A 25,804-nucleotide genomic window follows, 5' to 3' on the forward strand; every position below is an offset into this window, starting at 1 on the left:
CACAGACCCCGTTAGAGTTGTAAGCCCTTAAAAGGGACAAGAATTGCTCACTTTGGGAGCTCGGTTTTTGGAGACGTGAGTCTGCCGATGCTCCCACCTGAATAAAGCCCTTTCCTTCTACAATTCGTTGTCTGAGGGGTTCTTGTCTGCAGCTTGCCCTGCTACAGAAACACTACGCGGTGATTAAAAAAGAAGAATAAGGCCAGGCGTGGTGGTTCATGCCTGTAATCCCAGCACATTGGGAGGCTGAGGCAGGTGGATCGCTTGAGCTCAGGAGGTCGAGGCTGCAGTGAGCCATGAGCGCACCACTCTGCACTCCAGCCTGGGTGACAGAGCAAGACCCAGTCTCAAAAAAAAAAAAAAGAAGAGTAAATCATTGACACACAGGATAACATCGTGAGGGAAAGAAACCAGAGTTCATTTTTAATGATTTCATTTTTGCAACATTCAACAACAGGCACAACTGGTCAGCAGAGCTGTGCCCGGAGTGATGGGCAGGAACGGAAGGCAGCGAAAGGGAATCTTCTGGGGGTGAAGCAGTTGGTCATGGTTGGAGTGATGGGCACACGAGTACATGTTTAGTGGAACTCATGGAATTGTACACTCAAAATATGTGCAGCGCCCAGGAGACCAAGGCTGCAGTGAGCGAGCTAGGATCGCACCACTGCCCCCCAGCCCAGGTGACAGAATGAGACCCCGTCTCAAAAAAAAAAAAAAAAAAAAAAAAAAAAATGCAGCCTGAGCCTGGTGGCTCATGCCTGTAATCCCAACACTTTGGGAGGCCAAGGCAGGTGGATCACCTGAGGTCAGGAGTTCGAGACCAGCCTGGCAAACATAGTGAAACCCCGTCTCTACTAAAAATACAAAATTAACTGGGTGTGGTGGCAGGTGCCTGTAATCCCAGCTACTTGGGAGGCTGAGGCAGAAGAATTGCTTGAACTCGGGAGGCAGACGTTGTAGTGAGCTGAGATTGCGCCACTGCACTCCAGCCTGGGCGACAGAGTGAGACTCAGAAAAAAAAAATTTTTTCACTGTATGTAAATTTGACCTTAATAAAAAATTAAAATTTGGCTGGGTGCAGTGGCTCACACCTGTAATCCCAGCACTTTGGGAGACTGAGGCGGGTGGTTCACCTGAGGTCAGGAGTTTGAGACCAGCCTGCCCAACATGATGAAACTCTGTCTCCACTAAAAACACAAAAAAATTAGTTGAGCCAGCTGCTGGGGAGGCTGGGCAGGAAAATTGCTTGAACCCAGGAGGCAGAGATTGCAGTGAGCCGAGATCGTGTCACTGCACTTCAGCCCTGGTGACAAGAGCGATATTCCTTCTCAAAAAAAATATTAAAATTAATCTTTTAGAAAATAAAAGTGCATTAGAGAGGGTGGCTAATCAAAATTTTTGTAGCCTTCAAGAAGAGTAAACTTGAAGAATATCCACTGATTTGTGAAATTTTTACAAAGAATTAATTGAGGAAAACTCGAAAGCATTAGAAAGGGTCTTGCTCCTCTCTTCCCTCTGTGAGCCCAGGTGCCTGAAGGGAACGTGGGTCTAATCCGTGTCTGCAGAAGGGAGCCGAACCACAGGAGGAAGAGCTAAGAAAGACAAAGGAGAACCAGGGCCACACTGAAATCCACGCTCTTCAAAACTTTGTTTTACAAATTTGACAAAATATTTATACTGGAAGTTTTTAAGTGGTGGAACCTATAGACAGCCTTTTATTTCAGCTTTTATTTTTATTTTTATTTTATTTTTTACAAAATGACCATCCTCGATATAAACACCAATGCCAGGGGGTGGAGGGTCTGCATCAGTGAACCAAGGACAATGAGCACCAAGGACAATGGTCCACCCGCCGGCCAAGCCACCACCGCCTCCCGGGCTCCTGGGACACCCGCTGGAGAGGGAGCCCAGTGTCTTCTAACAAAGGAAAACACCTATGAGGAAGAGGCCAAATTTAGAAACCAAGGAAAGGAGAGCTTGGCTTGAGCTGATGGCGGCTCATGGGATTGTGAAGAGATTAAAAATAACACTTGTGCACGTGAAATAGCAGAAACAACAACAGAAGTGTTCATGTGTTCAGTATAAACACCTGGGCAGGAATATAAAGAGCCCGGGCTCAGGGAGCTCCACACCTGCACACTTCCCTTTCACCTGCTCCTCCACCTGCTCCACCCTCAATCCACTAGAACCATGGGCTGCTGTGGCTGCTCTGGAGGCTGTGGCTCTGGCCGTAGGGGCTGCAGCTCTGGCTATGGGGGCTGTGGCTCCGGCTGTGGGGGCTGTGGTTCCAGCTGTGGGGACTGTGGCTCCGGCTGTGGGGGCTGTGGCTCCAGCTGCTGTGTGCCTGTCTGCTGCTGCAAGCCCGTGTGCTGCTGTGTGCCAGCCTGTTCCTGCTCCAGCTGTGGCTCCTGTGGGGGCTCCAAGGGGGGCTGTAGCTCTTGCGGGGGCTGCAAGGGGGGCTGTGGCTCCTGTGGAGGCTCTAAGGGGGGCTGTGGCTCCTGTGGGGGCTCCAAGGGGGGCTGTGGCTCCTGTGGGGGCTCCAAGGGGGGCTGTGGCTCCTGTGGGGGCTCCAAGGGGGGCTGTGGCTCCTGTGGGGGTTCCAAGGGGGGCTGTGGCTCCTGTGGGGTCTCCAAGGGGGGACGTGGCTCCAGCTGTGGGGGCTGTGGCTCCAGCTGCTGTGTGCCCATCTGCTGTTGCTCCAGTTGTGGCTCCTGTGGGGGCTCCAAGGGGGGCTGTGGTTCTTGTGGCTATTCCCAGTGCAGTTGCTATAAGCCCTGCTGCTGCTCCTCAGGCTGTGGATCATCCTGCTGCCAGTCCAGCTGCTGCAAGCCCTGCTGCTGCCAGTCCAGCTGCTGTGTCCCCGTGTGCTGCCAGTGTAAGATCTGAGGCTCTGGACCCAGACCTTCAGGTTTCTCCTGTTTGGTGAAAGCATTTCTTATGGTTTCCCTGAATCACTTCATCCCACACATCCTCCCTGAGGCACCTGCACCTTCTCCAGCTCACCATCCATGCACACACCTCCTTCCATGGCTCGGCTCTCCTCTGGGCCCTGCCTTCAGCCTCCTCACTCTGGAAACGCATGTTTCCTTGATGCAGAAGTTGTCCTTGCCTGGACGTGGGCACCCAGCTGACTGCCACGACGTTCCCTGCACTTGGGTGCGGGCCATCTTCTTCTTCTCCGTGGGCTGACTGAGATGCAAGGTCTGACCCCACAAGGCCAGGCCGATGTTCCTGAGTGATCACTAAGAACCAGCTTCTCAATCACCATTGGGACCCTGGATCCTCCTGGGCCGCTGACTGTTCTCCTGTGGCCACCTGTGACCAGGAAGGTCTCCTTCCTTCCTGTTGTCTCCATCTGTTTAAAAACAATAACAAAGTAATGAATGAATTTCCTTGCAATAAAGCCTCTCATGTCTATAAACCAACTGTACAGTTGGTGCAATTCTGTCCAACCCGTTTCCTGCGAGGTGACTGATTCTGTGTTCTGATCTGTCAGCTAAGCTGGGAAACACCTGCCAGCAGGCCTGGTACATTCACAAAAAAACCTGCCATTCCCTTCTGCCCTCCTCTCTGCCTCAAATATCTTCACAGTCTCTGCTCGCAGGAGAAGAGGGCTCAGCCTGGGGAGGATTCGGCATTCAATGCCTACCCTAGAGGCGCTGAGGGGCAGGCAGGCCCTCAGTACTGACCACCAGCCAAGCAGGGCTTTGCACAAGACCCCTGGCTTCCAGCTTCCCACTCTCCTCTGGGGCCTTGGAAGGACCCAGGCAGGGCAAGGTCGGGAGAGGGAGGAGTGAAGCACCGCTGAGCTCCAGCGCCTCTGATTCAAACACTCAATTCGCCTTTTAGAATTATGAGGTCAACGGGCTTTCCATAACTAAAGGTAACCAGGAATTTATAGAGTGGCCCAAGGTGTCCTCGGAGCTCAGTCTCCTAGCAGGAAAGGGGAGTTCCTGGGAAGTGACACATTTGAGGAACCTGAGCCAAGTCCATCTGTTTCATGGTGATGCGCCACCATGCTGAGCCTGTTCTCTGATCAGTGACACAGGCAAGGCTTTAGAAATCACACACGGGGGAGGAGGGGACAAGAGTGATCTGAGGACGATCTCCAGCCAAGCGAATCCGGAGGGAAAAGGTGGAGGGAAGACAGCACACAGGGAGCGCTGGTGAGAAATGAGCTCCCACAGAACACCCACAGATCTAAGCGACTGCTGATAATGCTGGGGAAGAACAGAGTGGGAATTTCCAAGACAAATGTCTGAGATAAAAGAGATGCAATGTAAGGAAAAATGAAATAATCTAGAAATAAAGGTTTAGATTAATTCAACCACATTTAGGAGAGGGAATAAAAGTGTGTCAAAGGTGCATCTTGCTAGGGGACATAGCTATTGTTAGTTTCACGATGTTAAAAGGAAATGCTGCTTAAGACAGTTCACTCAAAAATCCAAACTGGGAAACTCCAGAAGGTGGCAGCAGACATGAACGCAGAGTTCATTACATCTGGGCCCTATACATTCCCACAGCCCACAGGACACCGAGCAACTAGGTAACGAAACCAAAAGTGCATGCTGGAGACTTTTAACAAAACCAGGTAAGCCAGGCATGGTAGCGGCCCCAGCTACTCGGGAGGCTGAGGCGGGAGGATGGCTTGAGCCTAGGAATCTGAGGCTGCAGTGAGCTGTGATCACACCACTGAACTCCAGCCTGGGCAATATAAAGTGAGATGGTGTCTTACACAAGAAGGTGGGGATAAATTTCCAAGAGCCACAGTCCCCCAGGGTTTCAGTGTCTGTGCAAGAGAAAGCAAAGAAACATCTAACAGAGCTGAAAACAGGGGAACCTCAAAAGAGCCAACAGGTGCGTGCTGGAAAAGCACAGTATGAATTTTGAATTTGGCTCCTGAAATGGGGAAGGTTTTCCTCCCTCTAGTGGTGAGTGGGTGCAGCGGCCCTCAGTAAGTCCCTACAGGCGATGGAAGAAAGCTAGGAAGCCTGCCATGAAACAGATCACAGTGGTAGCCTACTGTTTCCAAAGGAGCTAATGAACAATGAAATGATACCAGACATAAATAAGGCCGGGCACGGTGGCTCACACCTGTAATTGCAGCACTTTGGAAGGCCGAGGCAGGAGGATCACTTGAGGCCAGGAGTTCAAAACCAGCCTGGGCAACATAGTGAGACCCCAATCTCTACAAAACATTTTAAAAACTAAGTGGGTATGGTGGTGTGTGTCTTTAATCCCAGCTGCTAGAGAAGTTGAGGTGGGAGGATTGCTTGGGCCTGGGAGGTTGAGGCTGCAGTGAGCTATGACCCTGCCACTGCACTCCAGCCTGGGCAACAGAGTGAAACCCCATCTCAAAAAAAGAGACATAAATGAACAACAAAAGTCATAAATAGAAGAATTGCTAAATGAGGGGACATCACTCAAGAGAAAATTAGAGTTAAAAGAAATCACTCTAGAAATAAAGTCTAAAATGGGACAAACATATGAGTAAAAAAGTACAATAAATTTTAAAAACCAAAAAGAAATGAAGAACTAAAAAGGATTCAAGAGACAACGACAAAAATTGAAAAGAAGCAAAGAAGATCCAAGATTCCTAACCAAAGTCGTGTATGACAGTCAAACAATTACATAAAAAACTAGAATAAAAAAGCACTAATCAAAAAGAATAGAAGAGAAAAAGAAATACAGATCAGGTGATGTGATAGAAAATTCAGACTAAGAACATAGGCTTTAAGCCCAAATATTTCAGTAATTATATCACAAGTAAATGGCTTTAAGCCCAAATATTTCAGTAATTATATCACAAGTAAATGGATAAAACGCTCTAGTTTACATATAAAGATTGCTAGACTAGTTTTCTTAAAAAGCGTATAACTATATGTAAAGTCAAAAGCTGCATCTAAAACATAAGGATTCAAAAACGTAAAAAAAAAGGGGGGGTAGAACAAGACATAACATGAAAGAAAGCTATACTAATAGTAGGCGAAATAAAAACAAAGGCCTGACTGGGCGCGGTGGCTCACGCCTGTAATCCCAGCACTTTGGGAGGCCGAGGTGGGCAGATCACCTGAGGTCGGGAGTTTGAGACCAGCCTGACCAACATGGTGAAACCCAATCGCTACTAAAACTAACAAAAAAAAATAGCTGGGCGTGGTGGCTCACACCTGTAGTCCTAGCTAATCAGGAGGCTGAGGCAGAAGAATTGCTTGAACCCAGGAGGCGAAGGTTGCAGTGAGCAAAGATCGCGCCGCTGCACTCCAGCCTGGGCAACAAGAGCGAGACTCCATCTCAAAAAACAAACAAACAAACAAATATATACATATGTATGCATCATATATGTGCTGAGAATTTTATAGATCACAATCCTCAGCTAATGAATCCTATATAGACATTGTTTTTATTTAACTTTTTTCTCCATCATTATCCTAAGTCCCGTCATCCTCTCCACCCATAGGCATCCATCCTTGCAGGTATGTTTCCAATTGATCTTCCATAAGTTATTTACATATATTTGCATATAGTCATGACAAATATGTAGCATTTTTCAATGTGCATGTTTTGGGTTTTGGTTTTGGTTTTGAGACAGGTCTTGCTCTGTCACCCAAGCTGGAGATAGAGTGCAACAGTGCAATCTCAGCTCACTGCAACGTCCACATCCCGGGCTCAAACGATCCTCCTGCCTCAGCCTCCTAAGTAGCTGGGACTACAGTCGCACACTCCACACCCGGCTAATTTTTATATTTTTTGTAGAGATAGGGTTTCACCATGTTGCCCAGGCTGGTCTCGAACTCCTGGACTCAAGTGATCAGCCTGCCTGGCCCTCCCAAAGTGCTGGGATTACAAACGTGAGCCACTGCATCTAGCCTTGTGTATGTTATTTACATTCATGATGGTTATAAATTCTGTTCTGTTTCTTGCCTTTTAAGCAAATCTGGTGCTTTTGACATGTATTGCTACATGAAAATACAATGCATTATTTCTGGCCACTGAAGTGTGTTCCACTAGATTCCTGCCCCCATTTCCCAAATCCATCACCATTTTTTGAGCTCCTTGCTGCCATGTAATCCACCATGATGAATATCCTCATTCCTCAGCGTAACACCCAGGAGTGGTGAACCTAGCGAATGAGTTTTCAATGATCAATGAGTGGGATGCTGAAATGTGGAGCCTGGAAGAACAGATTTCTTTTCTTTCTTTTTCTTTTTTTTTTTTTTTTGAGACAGAGTCTCATTCTGTCGCCCAGGTTGGAGTGCAGTGGCAAGATCTCGGCTCACTGCAAGCTCTGCCTCCCGGGTTCACACCATTCTCCTGCCTCAGCCTCCCGTGTAGCTGGGACTACAGGTGCCTGCCACCACACCCGGAAAATTTTTTGTATTTTTAGTAAAGCTGGGTTTTCACTGTGTTAGCCAGGATGGTCTCCATCTCCTGACCTTGTGATCTGCCCACCTTGGGCTCCCAAAGTGCTGGGATTACAAGCATGAGCCACTGCACCCGGCCCCAGATTTCTTGAGAAGTATCTGTTTTGGAAGGAAGGCGACTGAAGCGTTGATCCAGTGCCGTATCTACATCTCCATCAGTATGCAATGATGCTTTCATGATCTAAAAAGGCAATAGCCATAGAATGAATGTGCTTCCCAGAATCAAAAGGCCATACCAAAAAAAAATGCAGTTTATGGCCGGGCGCGGTGGCTCACACTTGTAATCCCAGCACTTTGGGAGGCCGAGGCGGGCGGAGCACGAGGTCAGGAGATCGAGACCATCTTGGCTAACACGGTGAAACCCTGTCTCTACTAAAAATACAAAAAATTAGCCAGGCGCAAAGGCAGGTGCCTGTAGTCCCAACTACTGGGGAGGCTGAGGCAGGAGAACGGCGTGAACCCGTGAGGCGGAGGTTGTGGTGAGCCGAGATCATGCCACTGCACTCCAGCCTAGGCAACAGAGCGAGACTCCGTCTCAAAGAAAAAAAAAATAAGGTTGAAGGTCTTTTCGCGTCCTCCCTAGCCATCTGTGGGTGGCCCATTCCTATGCTTTGCCCACTTCTCCACTGGGTCTCCTGTCCTCTTCTGTTGATTTTCAGGGTTCGTGTCTAGACATTAGCCTCTAGGGGTTATAAATATGGCAAATGGCAAATATCTTCTCCCAGTTGATCAATCATCTTTTTTTTTTTTTTTTTGAGACGGAGTTTCACTCTTACTGCCCAGGCTGGAGTGCAATGGCGCAATCTCGGCTCACCAGAACCTCCACCTCCTAAGTTTAAGCAATTCTCCTGCCTCAGCATCCCGAGTAGCTGGGCTTACAGGCATGTGCCACCACACCTGGCTAATTTTGTATTTTTAGTAGAGATAGGGTTTCTCCATGCTGGTCAGGCTGGTCTCGAACTCCTGACATCAGGTGATCTGTCTGCCTCGGTCTCCCAAAGTGCTGGGATTACAGGGGTAACCCACCACACTCGGCCGCAATCAACTTTTAATGGTTTTTTTGTGGGGTGATATCCAGATATATATCAGTAATTTTGATGTGGTTAAATACAGCATTTTCCTAATTACTGTTTATGTTCTGAGGATCATATTTAAGAATTCATTTCCTGACCCCAAGATAATAAACACAATCTCCTATATTATCTTCCACTCTTTTTATATTTTCCTTTCAATTTTACATATCCTTTTAGGTCTTAAATCCATCTGGATTGTAGAGGGTGTGAGGTAGGCATCTAATTTTAATTTTCTGCATAGAGTGAGCCATCTTCCCCATTCAATTTGTTAAAAATTAAAGCTCCCCTGGCCGGCCACGGTGGCTCACGCCTGTAATCCAGAACTTTGGGAGGCTGAGGCGGGTGGATCATCTGAGGTCAGGAGTTTGAGACCAGCTTGACCAACATGGAGAAACCCCATCTCTACTAAAAATACAAAACGAGCCGGTGTGGTGGTGCATGCCTGTAATCCCAGCTACTCAGGAGGCTGAAGCAGGAGAATTGCTTGTACCCAGGAGGTGGAGGTTGTGGTGAGCCAAGATCGCGCCATTGCACTCCAGCCTGGGCAACAAGAGTGAAACTCCATCTCAAAAAAAAAAAAAAATTAAAGCTCCGCAATAGATGGGTCTTTTCTGGGTTCCTGTTCTGTACTTCTAACTACTTATCCATTCATGTGCTAGTAGCAAACTGTTTTAACAACTAAGACTTTATTATGCCTTAATATCAGGCAGAGACTACCCCTTCTGAATATTATTCAGGAGTGTCTCAGTTATTCACAAGTTTGCACAAAAATTTTAGATCTATGGAAGAATTTTCAGAATTAAATCCTTCTGGAATTTTAATTGAATAAAATCCATTGAATGTATGAATATAAGAAAAGAAAATGAACTTTTTATAATATTAAGACTTTCCACCCATGAATACGATATATTTCTCCACTTATGCAGGTCTTATTTTATTTATTTTTTTGAGATGGAGTCTCACTCTGTTGCCCAGGTTGGAGTGCAGTAGCGAGATCTCAGCTCACTGCAACCTCCGCCTCCCGGGTCCAAGCCATTCTCCTGCCTCAGCCTCCCAAGTAGCGGGGATTACAGGTGTGCACCACCATGCTCAGCTAATTTTTATATTTTTAGTAGAGACAGGGTTTCATCATGTTGGCCAGGCTGGTCTTGAACTCCTGGCCTCAGGTGATCCGCCCACCTTAGCCTCCCAAAGTGCAGGGATTACAGGTGTGAGTCACCACGCCTGGCCAGATTGTGGACTTTTAAATGGACAAACTGTATATGCACGTTTTATCTCAATAAAACTGTATTTAAAAAAAAAAAAGACACATGGGGGCTGGGCGCAGTGGCTCACGCCTGTAATCCCAGCACTTTGGGCAGCCGAGGCAGGCGGATCATGAAGTCAGGAGTTTGAGACCAGCCTGGCCAGCATGGTGAAATCCCTTCTCTACTAAAAATACAAAAAAAAAATTAGCTGGGCATGGTGACAGGCGCCTGTAATCCCAGCTACTTGGGAGGCCGAGGTAGAAGAATCACTTGACCCTGGGAGGTGGAGGCTGCAGTGAACCAAGATCTCACCACTGCACTCCAGCCTGGGCAACAGAACGGGGCTCTGTCTAAAAAAAAAAAAAAGACATCATGTAGTAGATTCGACATTTGTCCAACTAGAGATGAAAGAGACTCGGAAGAGGTGAGACGGGGAGAGTCTCCCAAGGTGGAAACTGGAACCCTCGGTCCAGGAAGGACGTGGTGTGAAGCAGGTGGGAGAATCAAATGTGCAAGCCAGCTTCCACAGCAGACATGGAAGGCCAGGGACTCCAGCCTCCACAGCAGACACAGGAGGCCAGGCAGCTCCAGATTCCACAGTAGACATGGAAGACCAGGGACTCCAGCTTCCACAGTAGACTCAGAAGGCTGGGGACTTCAGCGGAGGGGCAGAGAAACTGACGGCTCCAACAGACGAAACAGCCGCCGGTGACGTCTTTCAAGCACTGAGGAATTTTGTGCCAACCAAAGCATTATTCAAAAGTGAGGGCAGGCCAGGCGTAGTGGCTCACGCCTGTAATCCCAGCACTTTGGGAGGCCAAGGCAGGTAGATCACCTGAAGTCAGGAGTTCGAGACCAGGCTGGCCAACATGGCAAAACCCTATCTCTACTAAAAATACAAAAATTAGCCAGGCATGGTAGCAGGTGCCTATAATCCCAGCTACTCGGGAGGCTAAGGCAGGAGAATTACTTGAACCCGGGAGGCAGAGGTTGCAGTGAGCTGAGATCACACCACTGTACTCCAGCCTGGGCGACACAGCGAGACTCTGTCATAAAAAAAAAGAAAGAAAAGAAAGAAAATAATGACAAATTTAGCAGCTATTAAAAACAGAAGGCTGGTGGCAGGCGTGGTGGCATGTGGTAGGGATTTGTAGTAGTCAAATGTGGTAGTCTGTAGTAGTCCCAGCTACTTCAGAGGCTGAGGACCGCTCGAGGCCAGGAGTGAGTTTGAGACTGCAGTGAGCTATGATGGTGCCTGTGAATGGCCACTGCACGCCAGCCTGGACAACATAACAAGATCCCATCTTCAAAAACAGAGGCGACTATGAAAAGTACATCCCAATAAATTTGAAAAACTTAGAATAAATGACATCTATGTTAAGAAGAAACACAGGAGGTTGAGGCAGGAGAATCGCTTGAACTCAGAGACAGAGGTTGTAGTGAGCCAAGATCACGCCACTGCACTCCAGCCTGCATGACAGAGCGAGACTCTGTCTCAAAAAAAAAAAAAAAAAGAAGAAACAGAAGGCCGGGCGCTGTGGCTCTCACCTGTAATCCCAGCACTTTGGGAGGCTGAGGCAGGTGGATCACGAGGTCAGGAGACCAGCCTGGCCAACATGGTGAAACTCCGTCTCTACTAAAAATACAAAAATTAGCTGGGTGTGGTAGCACGTGCCTGTAATCCCAGCTACTTGGGAGACTGAAGCAGGAGAATTGTTCAAACCAGGGAGTCAGAGGCTGCAGTGAGCCAAGATCATGCCACTGCACTCCAGCCTGGCAACAGAGCAAGACTCCACCTCAAAAAAAAAAAAAAAAAAAAAAAAAAAAAAAAAAAAAAAAAAAGAAACTTCAAAGAACTTCAGACACCAATAAAAATAATAATGATCTCGGCCAGGTGCGGTGGCTCTCGCCTGTAATCCCAGCCCTTTCAGAGGCCGAGGTGGGTGGATCACTTGAGGTCAGGAGTTCGAGACCAGCCTGGCCAACATGGTGAAACCTCGATTCCACTAAAAATACAAAAATTAGCCAGGCATTATAGCACATGCCAGTAATCCCAGATACTCGGGAGGCTGAGGCAGGAGAATTGCTCAAGCACGGAAAGCGGAGGTTGCAGTGAGCCAAAATCGCATCACTGCACTGCAGCCTGGGAGACAAAGCAAGACTCTCCATCTCAAATATTAATAATAATAACTACCTCAATTTTGTAAAGTGGGCCAAGGACGTGAAATTAACGAGACTCTAATGACAGGTGGAAAGAGGCACAGCATGGCTAGTAACCATGACTAGTAATATGGAAAGAGGCACAGCATGGCTAGTAACCATGACTAGTAATATGGAAAGAGGCACAGCATGGCTAGTAACCAGGAAGAGGGAAGATTAAACCACAGTGTGTAACACTGTGTTACACACCCATATGAAGAGTGTAAGTTGACAGTTGCAAGTTTTGGTGGGGGTGCCAGGAAACAGGAGCTCTCTGGCAATGCTGGTTGGACGGCAGCTGGCTGGGAGGATCCCTTGGGAAGACAGCTTGTTAACAAGAAACTCCTGACTTTCAGGCACCCACACCTGCAGGAGGTGTTTTGGGCAAGAAAGTTGCAGTTTGCTTGAAATAGCAACAAAAAGGAAACAAAATGTCCATCAACAAGTAAATGGATAAGTAAATGTATATTTAGAAATCAGAGAAAACAAACTAGAACCATATGTATCCCCTAGAGAAAACCTCTTTAGCCTAACACCTATTTTTTTCAAAAGCAATTTACAGAAAGAGAAATACAGTGTAATACCCATTACATAAAGTTTTCAACATGTAAAACTTTTTTTCTTTTTTTTTTTTTTTTTGAGATAGAGTCTCACTCTGTCACCCAGGCTGGAGTGCAATGGCGTGATTTCAGCTCACTGCAACCATTGCCTCCCAGGTTCAAGCGATTCTCCTGCCTCAGCCTCCCAAATAGCTAGGATTACAGGCACATGCCACCATGCCTGGTTAATTTTTGTATCTTTAGTAAAGACGAGGCTTCACCATGTTAGTGAGGCTGGTCTGAAACTCCTGGACTCAAATGATCTGCCCACCTCAGCCTCCCAAAGTGCTGAAATTACAGGCGTGAGCCACCGCGCCTGGCCACAAAACATTTTTAAAGGAACATACATATTGAGTAGGAGTGTGAGGACCTTCATGAAATTGGTAAATTCCAAATTCAAGAAATTATTAGGGTGGGACAGAAACAATATGGAGAGATGGATGAACGGAGACTTCATTTATTTATGCCATTTTTTCCCAAGTTGAGTAGGGTTTTTTTTTACATTATTTTTTAAATATATTACTCTTTATACCATCTGTTCAACTAAAATAGATTACTTTTTTTTTTTTTTTCTGAGACACAGTCCTGCTCTGTTGCCCAGGCTAGAGTGCAGTGGTGTGATCTCTGCTCACTGCAACCTCCACCTCCTGGGTTCAAGCAATTCTCCTGCCTCAGCCTCCCAAGTAGCTGGGGTTACATGCATGCACCACCACGCCTGGCTAATTTTTGTATTTTTAGTAGAGATGGGGTTTTGTCATGTTGGGCAGGCTCGTCTCCAACTCCTGATCTCAAGTGATCTGCCTGCCTCGCCCTCCCAAAGTGCTGGGATTACAGATGTGGGCCACCACACCCAGTTAATTTTTGTGTTTTTAGTAGACATGAGATTTCACCATTTTGGCCAGGCTGGTCTCCAACCCCTCACCTCAAGTAATCCACCTGCCTAGGCCTCCCAAAGTGCTGAGATTACAGGTGTGAGCCACCATGCCTGGCCTAAAATAGATGCTTTTATAAATCCAATGTGACTCTGGAGTCAACAGGGAGAGGCTAGACCCTTGGGGGCCTCCATTAAGTCTGGACATAGATTCAGCAAGAGAGCTGCAGCCCACCGAACAGCCCATACACCAAGGGGCAGATTTCTAGAGGAAACAAGAAAAAGGGGCCCTAAACATGGCACAAACAGGAACCAGGAAATGACCGTGTGTCCAGCCTCACACATGACCCTGGGCAGGGATATAAATAAAGAGCCCAGGGTCAAGGGGCTCCACACCTGCACCTCCCTCTCACCTGCTCCTCTACCTGCTCCACCCTCAATCCACCAGAACCATGGGCTGTTGCGGCTGCTCTGGAGGCTGTGGCTCCGGCTGTGGGGGCTGTGGCTCCGGCTGTGGAGGCTGTGGTTCCGGCTGTGGGGGCTGTGGCTCCGGCTGTGGGGGCTGTGGTTCCAGCTGTGGGGGCTGTGGCTCCAGCTGCTGTGTGCCCGTCTACTGCTGCAAACCCGTGTGCTGCTGTGTGCCTGCCTGTTCCTGCTCCAGCTGTGGCAAAGGGGGCTGTGGCTCTTGTGGGGACTCCAAGGGGGGCTGTGGCTCCTGTGAGGGCTCCAAGGGGGGCTGTGGTTCTTGTGGGGGCTCCAAGGGGCGCTGCAGCTCCGGCTGTGGGGGCTGTGACTCCAGCTGTGGAAGCTGTGGCTCTGGCCATGGGGGCTGTGGCTCCGGCTGTGGAAGCTGTGGCTCTGGCCATGGGGGCTGTGGCTCCAGCTGCTGTGTGCCCATCTGCTGCTGCAAGCCCGTGTGCTGCTGTTCTGGTTCCAGCTGTGGCTCTTGTGGGGGGTCTAAGGGAGGCTGTGGGTCATCCTGCTCCCAGTGCAGTTGCTGTAAGCCCTGCTGCTGTTCCTCAGGCTGTGGGTCATCCTGCTGCCAGTCCAGCTGCTGCAAGCCCTGCTGCTCCCAGTCCAGTTGCTGTGTCCCCACGTGCTGCCAGTGCAAGATCTGATTTCTGGCTTTGCAGGACTCTTGCTATGGCCAGGGGTTCCTGCCCAGCCTTTACCTCCTTTTCCTGGCACCCAGTGAGCCAGACCCTCCTTCCCCACCCACTGCCCTATCTCCCACCCTCCTGCCTTGCCAAGCATGAACACTTCTCTTTGACCTTCTACCAAGAAATGCCATGGGCCCATGCATCCAAGAAGAATGACTTTCAAGGCCTCCCTTCCAGGCATCCGGAGACCAGCCCCCCACTGCCCCAGCCACCTGCAGCAAATGCCTGTCCACAAGCCCTGCCTGCTGGCACCGCATCCAGCAAGGACAGCCCTGCAGGACAGCCCAGGGTGCTCGCTCACTCTGCAGTCATTAGGAGTTCAGATCTCTGTCCTTTAAACATCCAATAAACCGCTCACCCCAGCACCCCATAGCTGTCTTGGTATATTTATCTGTTTATTTCCCTCTCAAGGCAGGTGGGGGGCATCTGTGGCTACACTGGGTCCCCTGGGAACCACACACACACCTGCCCTGAACCAAACTGGAGCAGGCAGGTGAGCGCCCTGGCCAGCAGGGATCCTGGAAACATGGTGGTGGTCAGAGGCAGGAGCACCAGCAGCCACCTGGCTCAGCCCCTCCCCATGCAGCCTCTATCACACCCTCTCAGCATCTGGCTCAGGGCGGGGGTGCCTTGCCTTGATCAGGCAAAAGCAATCACTAGGGGGTCATCAAGCCCTGTTACCATGTGGTCTTATTCTCTTTGGGCTGATGTAACAGAACACCATGGACTGGCATGTACAACAGAAGTGTATTTATCAGGGTTCTGGAAGCTGGCAGTCTGAATTAAAGATGCTGGCGGCCCGATGCGGTGGCTCATGCCTGTAATCCCAGCACTTTGGGAGGCTGAGGCAGCGGATCATGAGGTCAGGAAATCGAGACCATCCTGGCTAATATGGTGAAACCCCATCTCTACTGAAAATACAAACAATTAGCCAGGCATGGTGGCAGGCGTCTGTAGTCCCAGCTACTCAGGAGGCTGAGGCAGGAGAATGGTGTGAACCCGGAAGGCGGAGGCTGCAGTGAGCTGAGATCATGCCACTGCACTCCAGCCTAGGCTACAGAACAAGATTCCGTCTCAAAACAAAACAAAACAAAACAAACAAACAAAAAAAGCCAGAAGAATGTAAATATGACATTCCGGAAGGGATGTATATGGAAGGTCAGCAATCCCATTGCAACAACCAGAGTAGGCCACATTAATTACAGAACTCAGATGGTAAAATAAATAAATAAATAAATAAATAAATAACTTCAGGAAATCCTACCATATGTATCTTACCACAATTTTTTTTTTTTTTTTTTGAGATGGAGTCTCACTCTGTTGCCCAGGCTGGAGTGCAGTGGCGTGATCCCCACTCACTGCAACCTCTGCCTCCTGGGTTCAAGCTATTCTCCTGCCTCAGCCTCCTGAGTCTCTGGGACTACAGGCATGAGCCACCATGCCTAGCTAATTTTGCTTTGTTTTGTTTGTATTTTTAGTAGAGACAGGGTTTCACCATGTTGGCCAGGCTGGTCTCAAACTCCTGACCTAAAGTGATCTGCCTGCCTCACCCTCCCAAAGTGCTGGGATTATAGGCGTCAGCCACTGCGTCTGGCCCACAATTTTTAAATAACCGGAAAAATGTATCTATGGAAAAGACATTGGAGAACTGTAGAAGCAACAAGAACCAGATGAAAACATTCAGAGAGAGCCCTTCCAAGATGAGCTGAATGACAGCTTCTCTCCCTTTAAGGAATTAACCAGTGCTGGGTATGAGCTGAGCCTCGGTCCCATGGGGGAAGAGGAATTCTACTGGCAGAAATACCCAGCAGGTCTCTTGGCAACCACAGGGGCTGGAGTAGAAAACTGGGACATTTGCAAATTTCTGGGGAGGCTAGGAAGTGAGGCCTGAGGCCTCTGCAGGTGCGCTGAAGTCTTGCATAGCCTTGTGGAGCTTAGTACACAGAGCTTTTCTAGAGGAAGGGGTCCTGCCCCAGGCACAGGTTAATCTGGACCTTAAGACATTTTCCAGATTTTGAAGCTGCCTGAGCAGACAACTAAAGAGCTAAGCCTGTAATAGCTCAGGGGAAGAAGTGACTCTCTGACAGCCTGTCAGGGATGAGAAGACACAGACTGGCCAGGCTCTTAACCAAAACTCCAGAAGAGCCACACAGAGGGACGATTGACTGAAGTGGCCCAATCCCTAACTGGGTGGGCAGACAAAATGTTCAGCTCCTCTCCCTGTCTGCACTAGAGAGGGGGGCCACGCACTGCTGTTGGAAGAGAGCAGCTAGACCCCCACAGTCCTTAGATGTAGATCCCCATGGTCCTTAGATATAGACCCCCACGATCCCTAGATATAGACCCCCACGGTCCTTAGATATAGACCCCCACGGTCCCTAGATATAGACCCTGATGCTCCTTAGATATAGACCCCCACGGTCCTTAGATATAGACCCCCACGGTCCTTAGATATAGACCCCCACAGTCCCTAGATATAGACCCCCACGGTCCCTAGATATAGACCCCCACGGTCCCTAGATATAGACCCCCACGGTCCCTAGATATAGACCCCCACGGTCCCTAGATATAGACCCCCACGGTCCCTAGATATAGACTCCCACGGTCCCTAGATATAGACCCCCACAGTCGCTAGATATAGACCCCGACGCTCCTTAGATATAGACCCCCACAGTCCTTAGATATAGAATCCCACGGTCCTTAGATATAGACCCCCACGGTCCTGAGATATAGACCCCCACGGTCCCTAGATATAGGCTCCCACGGTCCCTAGATATAGACCCCCACGGTCCCTAGATATAGACCCCCACAGTCCCTAGATATAGACCCCCACGGTCCCTAGATATAGACTCCCACGGTCCCTAGATATAGACCCCCACGGTCCCTAGATATAGACCCCCACGGTCCCTAGATATAGACCCCCACGGTCCCTAGATATAGACCCCCACGGTCCCTAGATATAGACTCCCACGGTCCCTACATATAGACCCCCACGGTCCCTAGATATAGACCCCCACGGTCCCTAGATATAGACCCCCATGGTCCTTTGAGGCATTCCTCTGACAGTCAGAAAGCACGAGATACAGGACACGGCAGGAAATGGTGATCAATAATCATGTGGAAAGCTAACAGTAGAAGCAGATTACAGATAAGCCACATATTGGAGTTAGGAAACAAGGGCTTTAAAATAACTATGATTCAGCCAGGCACGGTGGCTCACGCTTGTAATCCCAGCACTTTGGGAGGCCGAGGCAGGCAGATCACGCGGCCAGGAGATCGAGACCAGCCTGGCCAACACGGTAAAATCCCATCTCAACTTAAAATACAAAATATTAGCTGGGTGTGGTGGCATGTGCCTGTAGTCCCAGCTACTCAGGAGGGTGAGGCAGGAGAATCGCTTGAACCCAGGAGGTGGAGGCTGCAGTGAGAAGATCGCGCCACTGCACTTCAGCCTGGGCAACAAGAGCAAGACTCCATCTCACAAAAAAAAAAAAAAAAAAAAAGTAGCTGGGCATGGTGGTAGGCACCTGTAATCCCAGCTACTCGGGAGGCTGAGACAAGAGAATTGCTTGAACCTGAGAGGCGGAGGTTGTAGTGAGCCGAGATCATAACACTGCACTCCAGTCTGGGCAACAGAGCAAGACTCCATCTCAAAATAAACAAATAAATAAATAAATGAATAAATAAATAAATAAAAACAATATTTAATGTCCTGTACAATTTTTAAACTTTATGGAAGTAAAAGATATCACAACAGCACAGAAGTCAGGAGAGGGATAAACAGAATTAAATAGTTGTAAGGTCTTGCCTTGTTTACAAAGACACGAGATTATTAACTGATAATATGTTATCATAAGTGAAGATGTAAGTTATCATCTCTGGATGGGTGCAGAAGCTCACACCTGTAGTCCCAGCACTTTGGGAGGCCAAGGCAGATGGATTGCTCGAGGCCAGGAGTTCAAAACCAGCCTGGGCAACATGGCAAAACTCTGTCTCTATCAAAAATACAGAAATTAGCTGGGTGTGTTGGCAGGTGCCTATAGTCCTAGCTACTCAGGAGGCTGAGGTGGGAGGATCACCTGAGCCTGGGAGGTCAAGTCTGCTGTGAGCCATGATTATGCCGCTGCACTCCAGCTTGGATAACAGAGTGAGACCCCATCTCAAAAAAATCAATCAATAAATATAACCATCTCTAAGGTAGCCATTAAAGGATAATGAATACATAACCTGGAAGCTAATAGAAGACAGAAAGTAGGCCAGGCACGGTGGCTCATGCCTGTAATCCCAGCTCTTTGGGAGGCCAAGGCAGGCTCATCACTTGAGGTCAGGAGTTTGAGACCAGCCTGGCCAACATGGTGAAACCTCGTCTCCACTGAAAAATACAAAAAATTAGCCAGGTGTGGTGGCACATGCCTGTAATTCCAGCTACTCAGGAGGCTGAGGCACAAGAATCGCTTGAATCTGGGAGGCGGAGACTGCAGTGAGTCGAGATCGCACCATTGTACTCTAGCCTGGGTGACAGAGTGAGACTGTCTCAAAAAAAAAAAAAATAAGGAAAAAAAAAAAAAAACAGAAGTTAAATAAAATGCATGTTGTTTAGAAAAAACAAACCCTAAATATCAAGATCTAGGAAGATAGAAAGCAAAAGAACAAAAAAAAGATATATTAGGCAAACATTAATATTTTCAAAAACCTAGTATAATGATAGTAAGATCAGACAATGTGGACTTTGAAACAAAACCATTATTAGAAGAGATAAGATTTCATGATGATAGGAGAGTTCATGCAACCAAACGGAAAACAATCCTAAACTTCTTTGTGCCAAATAACAGAGCTTTAAAACATATAAAGCAAACATCGACAAAACTAAAAGAAATAGATAAATCCACAAATACAATTGGGACTATAATTGGGAATGTATAGGAACAACTGGGAATTTTAATGAATCTCTCTCTCACTCCACACAATGCGGCAGCTTCCCCAAACCCTCAGACACTCTGGCCTGCCCAGCAGCTGCCAAGAGGGGCCAGTAACACCACCTGAAGGTGCAGGGAACTTAGTTCCCCAGGAGAGCAACTCTGACCTATGAGAGCAGAAGACAGGAAGGAGCTTGTGGAGAAACTGTTCCCCCTTCCTCCTCCCTATGGACCATTCTGAGGTGCAGCATTGCTGTATGGTCTTGCAGGAGAGGGTGTGCAGACGTGGCCAGCTGAGCTGCAACTTCCAAAAAAGCCACAGCATCTGAGTAAGAAGCAGCCTCGCCTCAGCTTCACCTCCTCCCTGGCTCGGTGTGTTTCTCCCTCATGCTTGCATCCCTAGGATTCACCCTTCCAGAAAACGTGTGCACTAAGCTTTGCATCTGGCTACTTTCTGGGGAATGGAGGCTAAGACTCCCACCATCAACATGTCCACTTAGCATTATAATGGTGACCCCAGCCCATGCAATATGACAATGAAAAGAAACAAGCAATGTGAGGTATGGAAAGAAACAAAAGTGCAGATTCACAGATGATACAGCTGTCTACCTGAGAAATCCAAGTGAACCTACAGGCGGCCTGCTTGGAGGAGTAAGAGAAGTCAGAGAGGGTGATCGACCGCCAGCCCATGACCGGCAAAAACACATCAGAAATCGTGGTTTTTACAACCTTTCACAAAGCAACCGAAATCATAAGCTCAGGAGTAATATACACAATGGGAAGACCGTAAGGCCTCTCTGGGGAAGATTATGAAGCAATATGGAAGGACGTCTTCAAACTAAATATGGAGTCTGTGTGAGAAGACACTCCAGTGTCCTCCTAGTCAATCCATCAAGTAATGCAGCTATAATCAAAATGCATAAAATCCCAAGTGCTGGCAAGGGTTTTATTTTGTTTTGAGACAGAGTTTTGCCCTTGTTGCCCAAGCTGGAGTGCAATGGCACAATCACAGCTCACCATAACCTCTACCTCCCAGGTTCAAGGGATTCTCCTGCTTCAGCCTCCTAAGCAGCTGGGATTACAGGCGCCCACCACCACACTCGGCTAATTTTTGTATTTTTTAGTAGAGACAGGGTTTCACCATGTCGGCCAGGCTGGCCTCAAGTTCCTGACCTCAGGTGATCCGCCCACCTCAACCTCCCAAAGTGCTGGGATTACAGGTGTTAGCCACCATGCCCAGCCCTGGCAAGGGTTTTAAATGGAGTTCTCCTAGCCTGCTGGCAAGGTGTGTATTAGAATTCCCCACTCAGGGCAACTCTGCAATATCTGGGGACATGGAAGGTGGGGGCAGGGGGCACTGTGGCTCACGCCTGTCATCCCAATACTTTGGGAGACCGAGGCGGGCAGATCACCTGAGGTCAGGAGTTCGAGACCAGCCTGGCCAACAAGGTGAAATCCCGTCTCTACTAAAACTACAAAAATTAGCCGGGGGTGGTGGCAGGCGCCTGTAATCCCAGCTACTTGGGAGGCTGAGGCAGGAGAATCGCTTGAACTCGGGAGGTGGAGGTTGCAGTGAGCTGAGATCACGCCAGTGTGCTCCAGCCTGGGCAACAGAGTGAGACGCCATCCAAAAAAAAAAAACTAGGAAAGAAAATAACCCTGTAATCCCAGCATTTTGGAAGGCCGAAGGCCAGGGGAGGAGGATTGCTTGAGCCCAGGAATTTGAGACCAGCCTCAGTAACATAGTGAGACTTCATCTCTAAAAAAAAAATTTTTTTTTTCTGAGATGGAGTTTCATTCTGTCACCCAGGCTGGAGTGCAGTGGCACGATCTTGGCTCACTGCAAGCTCTGCATCCTGGGTTCAAGCAATTCTGGTGTCTCAGCCTCCTGAGTAGCTAGGATTACAGGCACGCACCACCACACCTGGCCAAAAACAATTTTTTTAATTAGCTGGACATGCTGGCACATGCCTGAAGTGCTAGCTACTCAGGAGGCTGTGATGGGAGGATCCCTTGAGCTCAGGAGGCTGAGACTGCAGTGAGCTGTATTTCCACCAGTGAACTCTGGCCTGGGTGACAGAGTGAGATCCTGTCAAGGAAGAAAAGGAAGACAGGAAGGACAGAAGGACAGAAGGAAGGAATGAAGGAAATGGAGGAGCAAGAGAGGGAGGAAAGAAAGAAAAATAATCTGAGAAGTGTGTTACAAACATGTAAGAGTTGGGTGTGGTGGCACGTGCCTATAATCTCAGCTACAGGGAGCCTGAAGCAGGAGGATCACTTGGGCCCAGGAAGAGTACAGTCCAGCAGGGATAAAATAGTGAGACCCCGTATCTTTTTTTTAAGCATATATAATAGGATGCTATCTGCTGCAGTTTTTTTGTTTTTTTGTTTTTTGTTTGAGATGGAGTCTCACTCTGTCACTCAGGCTGGAGTGCAGTGGTATGATCTCAGCTCACTGCAAGCTCCGCCTCCCGGGTTCAAGCAATTCTCCTGCCTCAGCTTCCCAAGTAGCTGGGACTATAGGCGCCTGCCACCACGCCCAGCTAATTTTTTGATTTTTAGTAGAGATGGAGTTTCATCGTGTTAGCCAGGATGGTTACGATCTCCTGACCTCATGATCCACCCGCCTCGGCCTCCCAAAGTGCTGGGATTACAGGCATGAGCTACCACGCCCAGCCTGCTGCAGTTTTTTATAGCCCAAATATGAAAATAATCTAATATGTAAAAAATACAGAATTGGTTCAACTCTTGCCATACACCCATGAAATACAGAACCACACAGACATTATCAGCAGGTTGTGGGAAAGCAACAAAGTGGACGAATCTCAAAAGTATTTCCTTAAGGCCAGCCAAGGTGGCTCATGCCTGTAATCCCAGCACTTTGGGAGGCCGAGGTGGGCAGATCACCTGAGGTCAGGAGTTCGAGACGAGCCTGGCCAACCTGGTGAAACCCTGTCTCTACTAAAAAATACAAAAATTAGATGGGCGTGGTGGCGGGCGCCTGTAATCCCAGCTACTCAGGAGGCTGAGGCTGGCAAATCACTTGAACCCGGGAGTCGGAGGTTGCAGTGAGCTGAGATCGCACCACTCCACTCCAACCTAGGGGACAAAGAAACTCTGTCTGAAAGAAAAAAAAAAAAAGTATTTCCTTGAGTGAAAGATGCCAGGGGCAAAAGTCCTCTCATTGTTTGTTTCCATTGTTTCCATTTTTATGAAGTGTATGAACAGATAGCAGTAACTCAGGGTGACAGGTCAGAGGGTGGGGACAGGGCACCAGGGAACTTCTCGGATAATAAAGTTTCTAGGTCTCATTATGGTGGTGATAAAACTACACATACAGTTGTCAAAACCCATCTACTGGCTGGGTGCAGTGGCTCACACCTGTAATCCCAGCACTTTGGGAGGCCGAGGCAGGAGAATCACTTGAGGTCAGGAGTTCGAGACCATCCTGGCCAACATGGTGAAACCCCATCTCTACTAAAAATATATAGCTGGGCATGGCAGTGGCTGCCTGTAATCCCAGCTACTTGGGAGGCTGAGGCAGGAGAATCACTTGAACCTAGGAGATGGAGGTTACAGTGAGCTGAGATCGTGCCACTCCACTCCAGCCTGGGCGACAAGAATGAGACTCCGTCAAAAAAAATCTACTTGAATAATGGGTGCCAAGGGCTGGGGAGGGGGTTGGGAAGTTGGTGTCTAATGAGGACAGAGTTCTACTTTTGCAAGACGAAAAGCTCCAGAGATGGGTGGTGGTGACGGTTACAGAGCAAGTGAATGTACTTAATGCTGCCAAATTCACTGAAAAATAGTTAATATGGTACACTGTATGTTACTGCATGTATTTTACCACAATAAAAAATAATACGGTTTTCAAAGAAATGACTGGAGAAAAAGTCTACTTGAACAGATGGGATGGGAATTTTATTGAGTTAGCTATGCCTTGACTTAAAAAAGGTTGGGAAAATAGTGGCATGGAGATTTGCTACACATAATTAGTTGCAACAATTATATGCACATTGGCGAGAAAAGTGAACCCCACTGTTCCTTCTGCACAGTAAGGATGCTTTAAGAAACGACCTTGGACGTCCTCCCGGAGGCGAGAGGAGCTTCAGGCGGCCGAGGCTGCGCCGCGGCCTGCGGACGGCAGAGGGCGCGCGCGAACCGCCGGGCCGGCCCTGCTCGGACCCCAACTGCACGGCCCGGAGCGCGCGTCCCCGCCCCAGGCTGCTGGACCCCGCCACGACGCTCGCCGCGGCCTTGGCGCCTCCCTGGCCCCTCGCAAGGTCCTCCCCAGCTCCAGAGACCCCCGAGGCGGCGTCTACAGGCCCGGGCCGGGACTGACACCGCAGCCCCCTCCCTGGTCGCGCCTCCCACGCCCGTCCACACCTGTGCCGGAAGGCGGGGCGGCCACCGAGCTGAGCTGAGCTGACCTGACCTGGTCGGGCACCCAGGCCCCTGCGCCCACCGCCCAGGCCGGCCCCTGCTGGGTGCAAAGGCAACGTGGAACCAAGCAGTGGGGCTGCAGAAAAACCACCGTCCTCTCCAGGGTGCCACCACCCTAGTCCTCCACCCTGGTTGGGGGCAGAACCTAACGCTCTCAGTGCTTATTTGCATGAAAATGACCACGAGGATTATAATAATCGCCGCCCAGGGCACTCCGCTCCCCAAGGACAGCCCAGGCCCTCCAGGGGAAGCTGTAGTCCCCTCCAAACCACCCCCTGGGAGCCTCCAGGAGGGGCTCAAGGTCGCTGCCTGCCAGCTGCTCCAGCCTGGTCAGTAGCTGCCCAGGGTATAACCAGAGCTCTCAGGGGACAATGGGCACTTCCAGGCCACAGGCAGATGCTGGCCACATCCCAGCTGGGCAGAAGACACGCCCATCGGGCTCACCTAGGCCTGGCAGGGGGAACATGCCAGATGAGGCTTCCCCCCAGGCGACAGCCCCTCTATCTAATGGCCAACAGCTCCCATGCCTGCGGGTCCCAGGTCCTTCCAGGCCTGTGACTGCCTCCTCAAAGACCTCCTTCGCCCCCTCCGGGTCTCAGCCTGAATCCTCCTGCCCCCTCCCAGGACCAAGCCTCCCCCACTTTTCAAACTCAGCAAGGCTGCATCCCGCAGCCCTACTCACCCGGCCCCGCATCCGGGTCTGGCACCTCCAGTCTCAGGATCCCCCTCCAGCCAGGGCCTCCCTTCTCGCAGGGCCCTCCCGCTTTGGGGCGCAGCCCCAAGCCCAATAACTCCTGGGCTCCCAGGGCTTCCTTCCGGGACAGACCCACTCCCGCCAACGCGTTAGTTCGTGCTGTGTGCCAGCTCTGCGCCAGGAACGCACTCCACCGCCACCCCCACCCCATACGGGCCACTGCCGCTCCCCTCAGGCTGGCCAGGGAAGGGAGCTGCAAGCGCTTGTTAATCGCCAACTGTGTACTCAGCTCTGAGGCTGGCAGGAAGACTGAGTATGGAAAGGGGGAGCCCCAAACCCCGCTCAGCACCCCCTGCTGCCACAGTCCTCCCCACCCCCAGCCATCACCATTGGCACCCTGAGTTCCGGGGTCCTGGTGCCCACTGAGGGTTCTGCGGTCGTTGCGCCGGCTTCATTTTCTGTGGCCCTTCATTCAACCAGCGACCGAAGCCCCCTTCAGAGCCCCAGGGTTACCCTGGGGGGCCCGGGTTGGCTGGGGGCTCGGAGACAGAAGGTGGATCCCCCCACGCTCCCTCTCCACCAGGCAGCGGGGAGGGGGCCTTTAGAAATGTCTGGGGTGTCTCGTGACAACCCCCTCCAAAAAAACCATTACTTTCAAAGGCTCCCAGGCTCCTGGGCAGGGGTCTTTGTCCCCTTCCTCCAGGACAGCGAGGCCTTCCCCGCCCTCCCCCTGCAGCGCGAGTCTGACCCCCTTGCTCCCGCCCAACACCTGCCGAAGGTGCAATTACCCGTGCGTTCTTCCTGCCCCAGACTCGCCGCGTACCCGCCGCACGCGCGGAGGTGTTCCCACAGCGGTCGGCGGGGGGCGGCCCCTCAACAGCCCGCACGGGGGTCACCGGGGCGGCTTTCCACGGAAGCGGGAGGGCTGGGGGTCGTAGGGGGCGGCGGCGTCCTGGGGAGCCCGCCCCCGGAGTTTGCAAATGTGTGACCCGAGGCAGCCGGCTCGGCTCTGAGGGTCCCAGGTCCGCCCGAGTGCAGGAGGATCCGGCTCCGTCCTGCGGGGGTCGCGGCGGGGCGAGCACAGCCGCTGCAGGTAAAAAGCCGCGCCTGGGTCTGGGGAGGGCTCCCCGGCGGCGGCCCAGCGCCAACAAAGGCCAGGAGAAGGGGGGAGCGGCGCCGGC

General features: G+C 50.0%; 1 protein-coding gene and 1 pseudogene across 1 annotated transcript; both read right to left on the reverse strand.

Moving 5' to 3' along the window:
* Positions 1-397: 397 nt before the first annotated feature.
* LOC129479320 (protein TsetseEP-like) lies at positions 398-25,486 on the reverse strand. The gene is made up of 2 exons (XM_055272251.2): positions 25,412-25,486; positions 398-3,355 (listed from the first exon to the last, which is right to left on the reverse strand). Exon 2 carries the CDS (start codon positions 2,685-2,687, stop codon positions 2,250-2,252), a length of 438 nt encoding a protein of 145 aa, XP_055128226.1. The 5' UTR covers positions 2,688-3,355; positions 25,412-25,486; the 3' UTR covers positions 398-2,249.
* Positions 13,606-20,176, reverse strand: LOC129488860 (putative uncharacterized protein DDB_G0291608; annotated as a pseudogene).
* Positions 25,487-25,804: the final 318 nt, after the last annotated feature.

Source organism: Symphalangus syndactylus, chromosome 1 (assembly GCF_028878055.3).
Source record: "Symphalangus syndactylus isolate Jambi chromosome 1, NHGRI_mSymSyn1-v2.1_pri, whole genome shotgun sequence".
Lineage (NCBI taxonomy): Eukaryota > Metazoa > Chordata > Mammalia > Primates > Hylobatidae > Symphalangus > Symphalangus syndactylus.